The 18,132-nt window shown below is 41.0% G+C and overlaps 1 protein-coding gene across 1 annotated transcript; it reads right to left on the bottom strand.

Annotated features, from left to right (window-relative positions):
- Positions 1–1,918: 1,918 nt before the first annotated feature.
- LOC119559879 (elongation of very long chain fatty acids protein) lies at positions 1,919–6,966 on the bottom strand. Its single transcript, XM_037873015.1, has 8 exons — positions 6,455–6,966; positions 3,669–3,803; positions 3,419–3,609; positions 3,275–3,355; positions 3,055–3,217; positions 2,854–2,990; positions 2,518–2,796; positions 1,919–2,071 (listed from the first exon to the last, which is right to left on the bottom strand). Exons 2-8 carry the CDS (start codon positions 3,727–3,729, stop codon positions 1,919–1,921), a joined length of 1,065 nt encoding a protein of 354 aa, XP_037728943.1. The 5' UTR covers positions 3,730–3,803; positions 6,455–6,966.
- Positions 6,967–18,132: the final 11,166 nt, after the last annotated feature.

Raw genomic sequence — 18,132 nt, 5'->3', positions numbered from 1 at the left:
GAAAACGTTTATTTTCTTTTTTTATTTGCACTAAGTGCGTACCCCTGAAAATGCCCATATACAAATTTAATTTAGTTAAAATGGGACTACTATATTATATAGCTTCCGATATAGCTTTCGGTTTGGCGAAGAAAGCTAATTCCTTTCTTGTTTTTTTATTCAGAAAGATATTTCAAAAAGGTGTTTTTCGAACCTTTTAAATGGACCCCCTTTTGTTGTGTTATGATTCACTACAAAATCTGCTGCCCACATTCAGGCAAGATACACCCCTATCTAAAAATGAATCAAAAGATATAAGTGGATAATTGTATAAGACCCTATGTGGGTCTTTCCGGGGGTAGAAAGAAGCGTTGTTAAACTCTGAAACAAACTTGTTGCATTGCAATTTCCAACCCCACTAGAGTTTACAAAACGTGCCTTTTGCCACAACTGCCAAGACCTTTTAAACACTTAAAACATCTGGACAAATGTACTAGTTTATTAACATTTACCGTGTACACTATGTTCTTAAGTAATAAAATAATTGTATAATTTTGTGAGACTCTCCCAAGGATGACAACAATTTTTCCCGCATTCCAAACCAAAATGGAAATTGTCCGTCAGCGTTATAAAAATATTTTCTTGGAGTTTTAGTATAAATTAATAAGCTTTATTCAGGTTTTCCATAGTTTTTGAACTTGTCAGCTTTAACCACATAACTTAACAATGAAACCAATACGCACAGGTTAACAGACAGAATTACACTTACAAATAATTCGTCAGAAATACTTCTCACATCTCTGAAATAAAACCGTTTAACAACTTCAAACCAAAAGTGGGAACAAAGGGATATTGTATAAGTAGTAATAAAGTATCTTATATGAGCCACACCAAACGAGGTTCAATGAAATGTGAATTGTTGACAACTTTTGTTTAGATTCTTCTATTTGTTGACAATCAACGCCTAAACTGATTGTCTGCTCCTTAAGCCGTTTTGCACTTACAGTATAAAAGCTTTATTTCCATGTGTTCTTTGTTGCTCTGTTTTGCCTACCTATAGTGTTTTTTCGTCCGGTCGTCCGTTAAATTGATTTAAACTTTAAAATTTAAATTTAAATTTAAAATTTAAAGCCTAGTAAGGCTATGGAGAGGTCTGGGTCGTGTTACACTTTGCAATTGGCTAGCTAGCTACAATATATATATAACTTTTACTATTAGACCTCTGCAATGAATTCCAACAAACTTGCGGTCCTCTCATTATACAAAACAAGCTACAAATAGTATAACGTGTTGTTTAAGTTTAAAGCAGACTTAAGAGAGCATGTTTAGCTATCGTTTATCATAACGTCTCGATTTGTTATCAAAAATTGCCATAAAAAGTCTACACCTAGAGTGAGTATGTATGCATTTTTGCAGGTTTTTGTATGCAGTAAGCTACACTTAAAATGGTAAACTGTATGTGACGCTAGTTTAGAACACGCTTCAATGGCTATATAAATATCGTTCAAAAAATAACTTTTCTCTGCGTATGAGTGATTGTATCTGTGTTTCAAAAGAGACTTGTAAACTGGTGCCGTAGAAAATGTTTATAAAAGGGTTCAATTATCTCTTAGTTTGTGCTGCCGCTTCTCCTACTTAGCTTTAGTTGACGGTTCGGGTGGGTGGGCATAGGTGGCGTTTGTTCGGTAAGATTCGGCTCATCCGAATGACTTTCGACATAACTGATTTTATGTATTATTCGTATTTAAAATATAAATTACTAAAAACAATTCAAAAACCGAGTTCTCCTGATGTTGCCTTGCTGTGGTGCCAATTGTCATACTGCATCTGCTACTTCTGCCAAGTTTCTTGTTTGACTTGTTCTTCAATCGGGTTCAGTTACACGCTAAACACTTAACATAAACATAATGAATATCATCGTAGTACACCTAATCAGTAGTTATTTGACTTTGCGCTGGTGCAGACTAGAACTACTGCTGTCCGGGTTGAAGATGGCATCGTTGTTGGATAACACACCCTCCTTGAAAAAGCCGTCCTTGTAGGCACCATTCGCATGCCCGTTGCTCTTGACATACTCGTCCTCCATCACAGGCTGGAAAGAGAAAACAGATAGCTCAATGAGTTCGGGTTCAGACTCCAATGGACGATGGCACGTGTGTGCCGCCAGCAAATGCTCATTCATTTGTGTGCTTTTCTAATGGGCAGCAGATTGGGATTGGGGCTGAGATCGGACCTGGGCCTTCGCATCCGGCTTCACATGTGAGCGCTAATTGAAACGTCCCCCGCCTGTGCCGAGAGTTCGCAAGTGCTGTTTGCTTAACTTAGCTAGTTAGAATTTTAAGTTGATCAACAAAGCTATGATGATACAACTGCCCACACCGCCTCGACTCTTCCGATTTCGCATCTTGGTTGAGTCGAGTCGTCAGGGCCTTGGGTAAGTCAAGTAAATATGTTTGCGCAGCCCCTACTAATGGCACTCAAGGGCTGCCCTAAGGTCCTCCAATCTCGCGGCAGGTCCGCGGTGACGCGATGACCTACCATGCAAGCCCCCGTATTGCTGCCGTTGGCGACCAGGGTGTCCCCCTCTCCGACATGCTTGCTGTGCCCATTTGAATGCAGGCCATTGGCATGCCCATTGGCCTTGACCGCTTGCCGGCGCCGTCGAGCTGCGTTGAGATATTTGGCTTTGTAGAAGTCGGAGAAGAGGAATAGGAACATCACGCCGTGTAGTCCTATCCAAACCATGAAGCCCTTGGGGTAGTCACACTCGCGGAACAGAAGCTGGAACTGGTGCGTGAAAATGGCCACGAATTGAACCTGAGAGACAAGGGAAAATTAGAGGTCTGCCAGGCAGAAGGGGGTATTTAGGCCTACCATTTGGAAGGTGGTCAGATACTTCTTCCACCAAATGAACTTTTGGTATTTCGGACCCATGGCGGCAATCATGTAGTAGAAATACATCACAATATGCACGAACGAGTTGAGGAGGGCAAAGAATGTGCTGTGACCGCCTGCAGATGAATAAATTAATGAGTTGTGGATTTGCTATCCCTCAGTCGCGATGGTAATACGTACCAGGTGCAAACTTAAGACCCATCCAGACAGAGAAGGGCATGCAGCCGTGATGAATGACGTGAAGTGTAGAGACGTGCTCGTTCTTCTTTCGCAGAATGAAGAAGAGTGTGTCAAAGAACTCTGTGAACTTCGATATGTAGTACCACCAGCAAATGTTCACCATCTATTCGGAATAGAATTTAAGTTTACTTTCTCAGGACAATCCTTGGGGCGAATTTACCCGCATAGCCAGGCCACTAGTGCTGTAGTCCACGGGCTGGCATTTTAAGCTGTAATGACCCCACCATCCGCTCATTAAGTACTGCAATGGAACAAAGGCGGATTGAACTAAGAACAGGGCCAAGAAGCGGCAGGAGCTACTTACCTCATAGAAAATCCACGCGCTAAATATCGTCTGTATTGCGTTGTAAATGACTAACACAGATCGCAGCTCCATTGGTTTTCGTTTGGCCATAAGCCTTGGTCCCAGAGATTTACTGAAGTAGGCATAGAATATGCACATAGCGAGTGTGGGCAGTGGCGAGGATAGCAGAAAAAAGTTGTTCACGCGAGGATCTGGAAAATATGAACGCTATTTTAAGAGTTCTAACTCAAATTTCCTGTATCGGCCGTACCGCTCTTATTGTCCATGAGGTCCCGATACCACTCCTGGGCTTCTTGCAGTATGATTGCCATTTTGTTGTCTCGTATTTTTGTTGGTTCTGTGATGCTAGCAATAGAATCGGTCTAACTTATGGTTCAAAGCCGAACTGTAATGGAAATTAAATAGTGATGTTTACTAAATGGTATGCATATTTGAGGAATTTAAATAACTGATGCCTAAGCTGTGTTTAAGTCACAGCCAACTTATGACCCCTAAAATTTCCAAAGGGTAATAGCGCTGAACCTGTCGTATTTCGCGGAACGCCAGTCGGCGAGTGGGATTATATATACCTATATCTTAGTGTAGCCAATATGCTAAGCACACGACAGTGTAATTGCCAATGCATTAGAGGCAAAACACATTAAAAAGTGAGATTCATGCAATTAACAATTCGCCCGTTAATCAACACTTCAGATCAGGAAATTATAGACAGGCACGGCGGCCCAGCGGAGGCGGTAATGAGGGGCGTGACTTGGCCACTTGCACAATGCGAGCTGCTATTTGCTGGCCGGAGCAATTAAGATGCCGCTAACTGGACAAAGACTGCACTTTGTACCGGCCGAGCGGATTCCATATTCCAGCACAGTGGGCGCAACCCATTCCGACTTCGATCTTATCGCGGGTTCAGCGAGTTCAAGCACTCCACCGTAGCGGCCAGTTTCTGGTTCTCGCCGCACAGTCTTATGAATTTCAATTGATTTGCCGGACGGGGCATCGAACGACATCCAGCGAAAGCCGAGACAAACTCGTCGATGGGACAGGTGGAATTTTTTGTTTAGTTATATTATATATATATATATATAATACATTTTTCCGACTGTTAATGTTCTACTGCAAAGAGTATGCGATAAATCAGAGTAAGAATATTACGATAGAAAATGTTACTTTCAGTTTTAGAAAACCGACCGTTAATACATTTTTGAGTTCGATATGTGAGGGCCTTTAGATTTGCTTTGCGGTCTCTCAAGTCCCGACTTTATCTTTTGGGGTTGATCAACTATGTGATATGATAAAGTTCTTATTTAATTGGCAAATAAATAAATAAAATGTTATTTTAGTAATGGAAAGCAAAAACTATCACGGTTACTTGTAACTTTGTGAGACTCTATATGGACCATGAGTTCAGACACATCTTTCCAGATGCTTCCCACCGCTGGCCAGCCAAAGGCATTTGAACGGGTAAGTTGCGGCCAATTCAGGTTGTTTTTTGAATGTCATGAACAATAAACTGGCCATGGTGATGGTGATGGCGATGGCGATGACGGTGCCGATGGACACGTAAGAGTTGTGCAACTGGCTCAATAACCGTTGACAAAAATGTGCCGCTTTATTGCCGCTGCCGCTGCCGCTGCGTTGCCTCAGCCAGCGCGAAATTCGCGGCTGTCGCAACCGGTGAGTGGTTGTTGGTGTTGGGCTGCTCGCTGTGTGGGTCAGTGGCACGCTTTGCCAGGCGGCCTCGCCCGGAGGCACAGCATCCGCGAGGTGCGACGACTGCGGGCGGCTGGGTTGCGATTTCGCTGTGAGATTTGCATAAATTATGAAACCCTTGCGATGACGCTTCCGCCGAGGGATGGGCCACAGCACAACAGCCACCAGACATCAGCTGGCTAGCTGGAATGGGAGGCGGCGCCCTCAGTTATGTAAGCCACTCGACGAGGGCCCAGAAGATGCAAGATACGGCAAGCATGGATCGGCAAACAAACAAACAAGCGGGAACCTGTGTTCGGGCACACGCCCTTCCAAGTGTCGCCTGGTTTGGTGCCGAGTAAACAGCGAGCTCCAGAGCCGCCTGTTGCTCTTCCGGCCCCATTGGCTGCCCACCCGCCGCCCAGCCCTCAAGGCCGTGCCAGCAGACTGGACTGTGGGGGCTTGGGAGTTCGGGGCTGGTGCCTGCACGCCATTGCCCACACGGATTGGCTCTGCAGTAGCTTGCATTTCTGAAATCAATTAGAGCGGCTCCTCCCCCGGGCCAGCGCAACCAGCCCTGCAGCTACGGAACGGCAAAACGGCGTAAATAGTTTGATGAGTTTGCTGATTTTATCGCCGGTCATCCCGGGGCGTCTGTATGTAGATTTCCCGGCGATGACCGGGTTTTCCGTGGCACTCGCCCGCATAGAAAACCTAATTAAGTGGAAAATCGATGCGCCGGAGCGCCGGTGGCTGCGGACAAACGCTCCTCGGCAGAAGCGCGGGTGACGCATTCCGGGGTGATAAGCGTGGCCCACGATGAGCAAGGAGTCGAGCCAATCAGTGAGTCATGGGCCAGCGTTTTAATCTCCCGCAAGGTAGAGATAGCCCCACAATGATAGCCCCGACAATCAGGGGGAATGAGTCGGCATGCTGTCCCCTTATCAGTGGGCCGCAGACCCAGTTTGCCCAGATCCATCTGGGCGATCGGCTAATTGGATTCGGCGATAAGCCGGCCAAAAGTGAGCAGTTTTTATCAACTTGCGTTTGCGAATCGGTGGGAGTAGTCCCGTCACGTTTCGGAACCCACTGGGGGCGGTTATACAACCGAGGTTCATTAGATTGGGCCACGCACCTGCCTCCTTTTTTGTCAGTGTTCAACTCGCCTGCCTCTTCGCCCGCTCGCATTTATTTATTTTGTTTTCGACTGGAGTTTCGCTGGCCAGCGCTGGAACACTGGCTCTTTGGACCCAGCACTTGCTTGGGTTTCTAATTAGGAGGGTGTTCGTTATCTAATCACAGTCACTCGGCAAGGCCAGCACACACACACCGCACACTGGGGGCACTCACTTGGTCAATCAGCATGGGTTTCGCCGCTTGGCTAATCGGTAATCGGTTATTTGGCAACTGGGTCGATCGATCGGCTGGTTCCGTTTACGCGATGCTCCGCCTCGCACGCTTTTAAGCCAACTGACGGCTGGTCGGATGTGCGTCTGAACCTTATCAGGCGGCGGTGGCGACAACCGTCAATTTCGGAACTTCGGCGACTCGACGAAGTGGAATCGATCAGTGCGCGCACGAGTAAAACGATTATAAGGCTTAACTGTGAATCACGCCCTGCACCTACTGGGCGGCGGGGAATCAAGTATCGGGAATCGGGAGTCGGGAGTCCGGTATCGCGCACGGAGTATCGGGTACGGGTGTCCAGTGACCAGTGACCAGTGATCAGTGTCGTTCGCAGTCGCCGCGGAAAGGGCTTGGGCTTATCACAGGCACAATGCCAGATGCGGCGCGAGAGTGGTCGAGAGCCCGGCGGCAGACACAAGCCGCTTCGTGAACCGTTGGCCAGCGTGCCAGAAATACAACTGACGCAGCGCTCCACTCCGCCGATCAAAGATGGCCTGGCCGGGCTTCGTCTCGGCTCATGTTTGTGGCCGAGCCGCGCTTACATTGCAAATTATGTATTTATGCACAGCGCCGGTGAATAAACTAGCACCATGCACCGGCAAAGGCAAAGGCAAAGTCCACATTCCTCAACTGGCGAAAATGCAAGGTAAAATGGACAAGTGGAACATTTTCAAGACACTACTTTGGATGCAAAAAGAAAGAACGGTAAAGTCGGGCGCCCCGCTTATGAAATGCCCGATTTCCTTTAACCTGTGATAATACATTTCACTGGCAGGCAGCAAGCGCAAATTTGTATACCCTTGCATAGGGCTTTTTAAATTAAGTCAAAAGCTTGCAACGCAGTGAAAGACAGACTCTTGATCAGAACCACTAGACGTGTCGATATAGACATACCCGTCTTTTTATACGCGTTACTCGTAGAGTTAAATACGCTACCATACTACTAGTAGATTCGTCGGAACAGTGTATATATTCTTGATCAAGATCACCAGGCGGGTCGATCGAGCCATGTCCGTCTGTCCGTAATGACCGCTGAGATCTCGGAAACTATAAGAGCTATAATGCTTGGAAGCATTTTTTTAGGCAGGGTGCCACTCCCACTCTTAATATTTTCTAAAAATTTAAATAAGATTTTGTTCTTTATATCAATTCCCATATGCATGCCAAAAGGTATTAAAATCGGATCAGTCATTTAAAAGATATAACCAAATAATAATCAATATTTTGAAATTCAATCGTGTATACACACCACATGCAATAAATCAGTTGTTTTCACTAATACCCGAACAAGCCGCTAGGGGCGCTATAAGCTAGTTTGCGCTATAGTCTAGATGGCACTATAGGCTCACGGGTATTTAATAGTCGAAACAGTCGCTTCTCTGTTTGCAAATCTCCCCCACACTCCCTTTGGCTGATTAACGGGTATCTGATAGCCGATGCACTCGACTATAGCGAAGAGTTTTTCTTTGAATTTAAAAAATAATTTTAGCATTCTTTGAAAAGTGATTCAGATGTACAACATATTTGTATATAAATGTAATAAACTAAATCTGTAAATATTTCACATTTTCAGTTGTATAACGATATTAACAACATACCCTTGCCGTTGGCATTGTCATGTCAGCAATTAGATTCATGCACATATTATATTGTAATTATTCAGCCAGCATGATCTAAACTGGAAAGTTACAAAAAAATTTAAAATGGTCTGGTCCACACGAATCTTTAAACATGTGTATATAATAGCCACATATGTATGTAAGTTTATAATTAAAGTGCCTAATACATTAGAAAAACAGAAGAGGCTTGGAAAGAAATCTATAAAATAAATGAAAATACTGGAAATCATCAGATACCCTTTACTCTGTTTTAATTTTTAAATTAAAAAAATTCCAACGGCATTTTTACTAGCGTGGCACACATACTTTTTATAAGGTCGGTGACGCTTTCTGGTACCTGTTACATACTTTCCGACGAGTCTAGTATACCCTTTTACTCTAAGAGTAACGGGTATAAAAATGAATCGACTTAGTTCGTTCTTCGTTCTTAGTTTTAGAACAACTTGTGCTCAACATTCTTTAATAATAACTTTAGTTGAAAATGAACTTATTTTTATACCAAAAAAACTTTTTGTTAAGACATAAGTTATAGTTAGAATTTCTAGCTTTAAAAAACTCTTACCCCGACCTCAGTTTGAATCTAGACAATCGCCTCAACGAACTCGACCGCGCTCGATTCTAAAAGAGCCCTGTGTAATCCAGGCACATGTACTTTCGGTCAAAGGGCTAGTATACCAATTAAATGTATTATTAATTAAACATAACAGTCAGGAACAACCTCGTCGAGGATTCGATCTCGGGGCCTTTCTTAACAAATGGCTTTTAAAAACTAAACCAACTTAACTTAAATTTAAGTACGAATGATTCTTATTCTAAGAACGTTCGTTCTAAAAATTTAAACTACGAGTCGGAACATTTTTAAGAACGTTCGTTTTTTTATAGTAAATGTAACATTATTAATGAAATTCATAGATTCGTCACTAAAGTATGGTCATTTATAAGCAAAATAAAAAAGTAATTTTCAAAGTATCTTGAAGACTTGTCTTATCTCTTCAGAGTTTGGCTTGGTATTCTAGGAGTACCTGACGCTAGAACCAGTTGGGAATTATAAACAACACATTGGAGAAAATTTGTAAAGTTATTGTTGCATACTTTTGTTATTTTTGATATTTATTAAAATATTTACTATTATAACAAAATGCACACATCAAGTTTTTGATGTTTTTAGAAACCTTAGAACTGGAGTCTTTCATCTTATACCTTTTCTACACATGGCACTCATTATAAATTCTCCATTAAAGCTTGTAGTTTTAATAGGTTCAGTTTGGGGAAACGTTCTTTACAACTTCGTAAAATTGTACATAAAAAATGCTACTACCCTGCAAAGATAAAACCACAGTTTAAATGACATGGTTGATTGACCGTTGCTGTATGCCAGTGGAAGCGGAGAACGCGAGAAAAACACGCAGGGAGATTGAAGCGGGGTTTTTGTTTTCTGCTTTTCTGCTTTCCGTGGCAAGTCGCCATCTTCTGCGGCAACAGTTAGATGGCTGATGTAACAGCGACTGACGCGACAGCTCGTTGGCCAGTTGGCCATTTCTAGCCATGCGTCGGATTTGGCTAGCTGGCTAGCTGGCGAGTTGGCCAGTTGGCTGTGGGCCATTAGAGCGCCGCCAAAACCACTTTCGCTTTCCGGTGTTGATGTGGATGGGTCACCCTTGTCGACGGGGTTGCAAACGCCTGCAGACACCTTGCCGACGGAAGCTTTTTCCGCTTGCGAAACTGTGCCGCATGCAACAAGTGCGGGGATCCCCGGCCAGCCGAACGGGAAACGAGAAGAGGCCCGATCAATGCGGAGAGAGAACGGCTCGAAGTCGAAAAACCGTTACCTGCATGCTCGAGGCCTAATTTCTGGACTGGTCAGTCAACCAGCCAGTCTGCCCCAAAAGTTGGCCAACTGGAAATACGTTTTTATATTCTACGCGCTCGCTACTTTCTTTTCATTCGATTTCTGTTCTCTCGCAAGGAAATGCAAATGTGACCCTTTGTCGACCATTAGTTCCTCACAAGCCAGATCTGGGGGCGTAGAGTGGGCGGGCCGATGAGGTTTGCTAATTGCCGATTCTCGATACAGGTTCAAAGTCCGGCACGTGTCGGTCGAGTGAATGAACGTTAGCAATATACTCGAACATCTTTGAACAGAGTAATTATTGACAAAAATGTCACTTACAACGATTAACTGGGTTTCGTAGTTTACCATTTTCAAATCATATGCGTTATTAATATACCACAGTCTAATTAAAAAATTATTTTATACCCCTTACACGAGGACTGAAAGTTATAAAGAAGCGCTTCAGACCTTTAAAGTACAGATATCTCCGTCCGTATGAACGCTGAGATCTCGGAAGCCATAAAGGCTAGAAAATTGGGATCAAGCGTAGAGATTCTAGGTGCTCTTAAGCAACGCAAGTTTGCATTAGCTGAGTAGAGGGTGTGTGATAGTCGAGGCCGTCGAACGTTCTCTCTTGTTTAATTTGAATCCCATCCGTTTTTCACACATCATCTGTTACACCTATGAATGTTTTGGTGCGAAAGCGCATGCATATGTATGTATGAAAAGTAAACATATTACCTACTCTAATAGGGTCAAAGTCAGATACTGGTATTGACAGTCTTGTAGATTGCGGAGAAATTACAGCAATCGTCGCTCAAAGACAACGCAAATTAACTCGCTTACAAAACGGAAATAGCTACACGTAGTCCGAATTTAATTTCACGGTCAAGTTGCGCAGCTGCTAAAGAGGTATGATAAACCATGAATATATCGGTGGAGTCGGTGCAGCTTTACAGGTTCCCAAACTCGAATTAATGACCCATGTGGACGCATCTGATTAGCGCCAGATAACGCTGATTACATGGGTAAATGACGACCCAAGCCCACAAAACCCTCCCACATGACTTGTAAATTTGGAACACGGACCCAATAAATTTATTCAATATTTCGAACTTATAAATACATATGTGGGGCATGAAACTAAAAAGCTTCTTGCAAGTATACATACATTTATAATAATACAATTTTTATAATACCTTTATATTGGAACTCATTTTGGGTGCCACGGAAAATCATCTAAAATGTATATTGATGCACATAAAAAACTCGCCCCCGTTCAGCGCTCTGCAATTTTTGTAGCACCCCCGTATATTGGCCTTTAGATACAGACCAGCGTCCGCTAAAGCAGTTCCTCAAGTATAGACTTGAAAACGAACAGGCAATAACATCATTTAAATATTGTAATGATTACATAATAGGCTATCTCATCTCCACATGGAATCATAACACCTGTTGTAATAAATACATATAGATACGTTAGGGTGGGTCGAATGTCCAAAAATTTTACGCAAAAACGTGTTCTTTGAAGGTTTCTAATCAAAGTTGGCAAGCCAACTTACGGTCTTAAATGTCGTTCCATTAAATAAATAAAGTACCATACGACTTCATTGATTTAAAGAAAAAATTCGGAATCTTAAGACGATTATTTTCATGAGTGCTTATACCTCAAAGATATTTGAAATTCCGACCTCCTGAAAACCAAATAAAGGCGGCGCCCCCGAGCTCTGGCTTGGGTTGCCAGAAGTGCGGTCGGTAATATTAAAACGAAAGTGCAAGTGAATAACAGACCACTCCTAACTGACTCCAGATCGGGCCACCGATTTATGTGCACATGTAATTTGTTTGGTTGCTCGACGGGAAGGTCAACCGCAACGAAAACTAAGCAACTTGCTGACACTTTCGAGGAAAGTTTCACTCGCGATCGCGCGCTGCGTAATTGATATTTAAATGCACAAATATGTACATACATTATTCTGGATGCATAGGTTACTAATGTCAAAACTGGAGGTGTTGTTCATAGGGTATTGAGTATTTTGCGTCTCTGCCTTCGGCATTCTAAGCCGAGGAGAAACCGCTGAGATTGAGAGTTAAGCTTACATAACACCGGATCAGTAAGTTTGCCAAAAAAAACATAAAACTCGTCTGGACTACGGAAAAGGCAATGAAAGTAAAATACCGAAAACGCACAGACTTACATACCTATGTAAGGGCAGAGAGATAAAAGAGAAGAAACGACAACAAACGGCAGAGAACAGCAAGACGAGTCTCTAAAGGGGGAAACAAATTAATGCGCGAAAATGGTAAGTACAGTGATAACCCTAATTATTGGCACAGCAAGCATTTTTAACATTAAGATTGTTTTTTAGACATTATTTATAATAAAATGAAGTTTTACTCAAATATAAGCACAGGAGATAGAGAAAATCCGTCTCAAAGTTTAAAATGCTTGCTGTGCAGTACTGGGGGAGACAAGATAGAACCCGGTATATCTAGGGATCATTTGTTCGCTATATTGATCCGAAATATTTTTAAATACCTCAATCAAAAACTTAAGAAACAGCTATATATACAACATTTATGAAGTTTTCGCTTACGAAGGTAAAATATTTTTCAACAACTCCACTTGCAAATAATATTTTAATCACATTACTTCATGTATAATGCTCATTATTGCGTCATCAGATTTTAAGTTAGTAACATATGTATTTAATATTTTAATAGTTATTTTGTAGTTGCGCCTTAAAATCCCGTTTACTCTAACCTTTACAATTTTTGAAAATGTTACGATGAATTCGAAACAATCTTAATTATGTTCGAACGACTATAAATGCGAGCTGGTTAACAGATGTTTTTGGTTTAAAATACAACTTAATTTTATGTTGAAATTGTGCAAAACGTTTTAGACAAAGTATATTTTTTCTACCTCAGCAACCGCTTGTGCTAAGAACTCTTGCAGCGATACTGTAAAAAAAATACAGCACTGTTATGGATTTAATGTATATGGGCCGTTCTTTTACAAACCGAACGGATTTGGAAAAAAAATAATTTTTCACATTTCTGATTTTCCTGAAACTTTTTTTACGCATGCTAAAAATTGATCTTTTTTATTCGAATTTTTATGAAATTTTACAAAACCGCTTGCCTCTACCTGTTACATACTTTGCGACGAATACATTATACTCTTTTACTCTACGAGTAACGGGTATTAAAATCTACTTAATTTGTTTTATTAGATTTCTGATGGGGGAGCTATAGGATACAGTTGTTTGATCCGGTCGGGTGTGACTATATTTATATAGTACTTATGTTATATACCTCTAATAAAAACAAGACTTTTCGAAAAGTTTCAACCATTTTTTTTTTTTTTGAATTGATTCGTTAGTTTGCGTAGAAGCACACAGACGGCATGGCTATATCGAATTGTCTTGCGATGCTTGATGCTCTACCTTGCTATAAGTCCATTTTGTGCGCTTTAGGTTTATAATTTTTATGCGTGTATAAAATAAATAAATCCGCTGAAATGACATTACTGTTCAGAATTGGCCGTCGCTCATTCCCATGAGATAACGGCATCTTTGTCCCAGCTTATATCACAGCCACAAACGGAGAGGTTAGTTCTCTTGATTCTGATTGAGCTGTTGTTGGGATTCCATCGAAACGCTTGTGGTCAAATGACTGCCACTATGTATAAGTGGAGGGCCCAGGGAACATCCGATATAGTAGGAGATCGGGGCCAAGCTTACCAAACGAGAGTTTCATTGGCCCAGAGAACCCATTCGAACCCATTCTTATTTTTGCTGGTAGGGCAAACCGGTTAAAGAACTTTCAGCATTATAACAGGGTCCAAAAGTGCTTATTAAGCATGCGCTGCTAAAACATACATTAGTGAGAACCCATAACCTGACCACTGCACTACATATAATCTGTATAGCCAAATTCTCTTGGACTTTGAACGCATCAAAATGAAATTTCTTTTTCGCCAGATAAATATGCGCACGCCTGTGGATGTGACCCACACAGCCAGCACATATATCGCTTCTCTTGTGCCCACTTCTAAGAGAATCAGACCAGATCACGGCGATAAACGATGGGGTTTGTCACAATCTCGAGATCTGAGGGATCCCTAACTTGTAAACGCAAGAGATACATTTGGCTATGATTTTTTTAAAACATTTTTTTAAACAACACAATTTGTTTATTCTGTTCTTAGCTAGTCGAGACAGCAAAAAGTACGACAATTACCTATACCCAAGGGGCAAAGTTCAAAATGATCTATTATCACTCTTCAAACTCAACACTTTAAACTGCATTTTTGAAACCTATTTGCATTGGCGAAAGTCCTTGTCTCTATAAGCAGCTCCAAGTTCTGCTTTTAAACTACTAGCCCACGATAATTGAGGTCACGACACATTCTTCATATGGTATATATATATGGGATCGAAGTATTTAGCGCATTAGCTCGCTGACCCTACAAAACCTGAAAAAATGCGAATGCAACAGCATTTCTCAACGTTTCCGCATTGGCCAGACAGGTGAAACTTTCTTGATTGACTGACATAAGCGACAACACTGCACCCGAATCCAAACAAAGCTAAACAAAAAAAGAAAATTAATGAATGGAAAGGTTACTGGATACCGTCAAAACTAACGTCAATTTATTCACTTTTGGAAGGAAATGTCCTTCATGAAACCTACAAGTTACTGAAAATCAACGGTATCACTATAAAACGGTTCTTTTGCGTAATACGAGTATCACTGCACTAATAAAAAATGTATCATTGAAAACGCTTTAGTAATATTGCATTGTTTCCGTATTTGTTGGAGAAACTGCAGCATATGGTCCCTAGAAGAGCAAGAATCCTTACTTGCATAAGACCCAGATCACTGATATCCAAAAGACTTTAAGTTTTTTTTTTATTTAAAACTAAATTTTTTATATTCTTGACATTCCGGACATCATTTAAGTACGACCTTCAAAAACGAACTTACTTTTCAATGCAATATATCTTACGACTTGAGCCGAATCTTATGGGTAGTGGAGAGGTCTGTAGGTTGGCCACTTTTTCTTTTTCCTCATTCGCATATAAAACTTAACTTGCAACTTAGCCTAAAAATAAACAACAAACAAAACCAATGTATTGGTTTTAAAAGTGCCAAAAATTGCACGTTTGATAAACAGGTCTGAAAATCTATCCCTAAGCGTTCTCCAAACTGTTATAAAATAATTATTTTTAAATTTTAATAAATTTTAGTTAGTTATAACTTGTTCCACGTCTTAAACAACCCTGGCTTATAAATATTGTACTAAAAGTCTTGTCAATAAAAAACATTAAAAATGTTTCATGGAAATTGTTTCTGAAAGTCTCTACAGATCTCTCCCCTAATAATAAATTTATGCTTTTATAGACATATATACATATTGTCTGTAAAGCTTAGATGTTAACAAGAATTATAAACAAGAGAGAACGCTACAGCCGATGGCCTCGACTATTAGATACCCGTTACTTAGCTAAGGGGAGTGCGAAGAAGATGAAGCTTTGCAACTGTTCATAGAATGCACACCACGCCAATCGTCGATTCTTTTATTTGCATATAACTTTTTAAGGGACCTTCCGATTTTAGAAGGGTTCATGTTATTCACTTAGACACTATTGTGCAATTTTTTTTGTTTTTCGAAATATCTATAAAAGTTATACAAACAAATTAACATATATTAATAAAATTAATAATTATAACTTAAAACAAGAAAGGAAGTTAACTTCAGCAAGCCGAAGTTTGTATACGCTTGCAGTTATAATTATTAAATTGAATTCGAAATTCTTAAAAATACAAAAAATGATATTCCCAATAGTATATGATAATATGTCAAAAAAACACCGAAGCTATAATTTGTTTCATATTATTTTCCCACCAATTTTTCGATCGTTTCTATGGCAGCTATATGATACAATTATATTCGAAACTCAGAACTAATTAAAAATGTTATTTCCAAGCGTAGGAGGTTATATGTTAAAAAACACCAAAGATATAATTAAAAAAAAATTTATTTTTCGATTATTCCTATGGGAGCTATAAGATATAGTTGTCAGATCCGGCTGGTTCCGACTTATATACTACCTGCACAAGAAATAAGACTGAGAGACTAGTTTGCGTAGAAACGGACAGACAGACGGACATGGCTAGATCGTCTAGTGATGCTGATCAAGAATATATATACTTTATGGGGTCGGAAACGTCTCCTTCACTGCGTTGCAAACTTCTGACTGAAATCATAATACCCTCTGCAAGGGTATAAAAATAAAACATTAAACGCCTTTTGTATTTATCACACACATTAAAGTTAATAAAGATTGACTTTTACTCCATGAGTAGAGGGTTAACTTATGTACAAGCTTTTATAGTATTTGGCCCAGAAGCAACTAACAATAGTTTGTAGTATCAATAGTTATTGATCCTTGGAATCGATTTCAGTTTCCAACTTTACAAGATGCTAGAATACGGAATCGTTATCGATCCCCTCGGAAGGGCAGCTCTCTCTCTTAGGCACCGACAGACACGTGTGAGATGTTCGCTCTCTTGCCCCTCTGCTCTCTTAGTTGGCTGTTGCTTCCGCGGCGGTTTCTCTTTGGCACCGCCTGCGCTGCCGCTGCGAATGGGTGCGGCGGGAAGCAGAAAAGGAGACCGCCGCCACTTTTTAATTAAACCCACCGCGGTCGCACGAACCCACTGGAAATGGCGATGACTAATATGGCCGAGCCATTAGTACATCGAAGGTGGAGCAGCTGGAAAATGCCTCTTGGCTGCGGCTTTGGCAATACTAACCTGAGTTAAGGGCGACGGAGACGGAGGTGGGGCGGGCGGCAATTAGAGGAATTCCGAGTGCACACACGCACACGTGCACTGCCGAAATACGCACTCGCGCGAAAGAGAACAAGGCCCGCGCTTTTGAGAGTTGAACAATCGACTGGTTTCGGGCTTGGACTGGCTGCCGATACTTCGATACTTCGATACTGAGGCGCGGGATGGCAAAGGCAAAGGCAAAGGCACGGCAACAAACAACAACGACAACAAAAGGCTATGTTTCCACTCTAATTTAGCTCGCTCTCACACACACGCACTGCCTTGAATCTTACCGCACAAAAAATATATCCGACAACAACGCGCAACTGACTTCACCATGCAGAAAATTTGTTGAAAATAAAAAAATTAATTTTCTTCCTAAAAAATATATTTATATAGTAATCTTCAGTCAACTAGCCATATTTTTGGGGTTTTATGGGAAACGACAACGCGAGTGAAATCGTGCAATAACGAAGAGAGCGTTTCGCGAGTTGCTTAAATAGATTTTCGTACGCTGCCGTGCAACCGCTCTCTCGAGTTCTAACGGGTTCGACGCAACGCCGGCGAACCACGCGCAGTGTTGACTCCGAGGTTTGCGTCCCGGCCAGGTTCCAGTCACGGATAAAATGCTAGCTCTGGATTCAGTTCCGACCAGTGGTGTCATTTTTTTCCAGAAAAAAGCTGGATCAAAAAAAATAAAAGTCTAAAATTTGAGAAAAAATAATGTGTTGTTTATTTTCATTAATTAAGACATATTCTCATATTTACACAAAATAAATTTAATAATTATATATGGTAGCTGGTAATTAAAACACCACTTTTTGTGTCGGCGCAATCCTTACATAACACTTAAAGTAAATTAATTTTTAATTTAAAAATACATTTATTAATTTTGTTGAGCCTGGAATTGAATTTCACAATGTTAGCGATGGAAGGATGAACTTTTGAAGAAAATAATTCGATATAAATAAATATCGGTAATTCGCCATTAGAAATACAGTTATACCATTTCAGCCCCCATTCTTAATTAAAAAACTGAAATTATAGTATAAGTAAAATAAAAAAGATTCTTTAAATTTCTTAAGTACAAACGAAATTCCCGCTGCCCGCTACTTTCAACGTTAAAGCCTAGTATTCAGATCGGCTAAGAGTTTTACTAATCAAAAAATATTATTCTTTGTTGTTTGACCGAAGTTTTCAAAGTTCACCCGCAATGCATGTGACATGGTCTTACTGTCAATCAGCTGGGTTTGTTGACAATTGGAGAAATTTAAATTCGGATAGTCGGCTGGTGCACAAAGAAATTGAAATTAAGTTGAATTCCCCAA

Source organism: Drosophila subpulchrella, unplaced genomic scaffold (genome assembly GCF_014743375.2).
Source record: "Drosophila subpulchrella strain 33 F10 #4 breed RU33 unplaced genomic scaffold, RU_Dsub_v1.1 Primary Assembly Seq354, whole genome shotgun sequence".
Lineage (NCBI taxonomy): Eukaryota > Metazoa > Arthropoda > Insecta > Diptera > Drosophilidae > Drosophila > Drosophila subpulchrella.
Note: the sequence above shows the minus strand (reverse complement) of the source record. Positions and strands in the feature narration are given on the sequence as shown.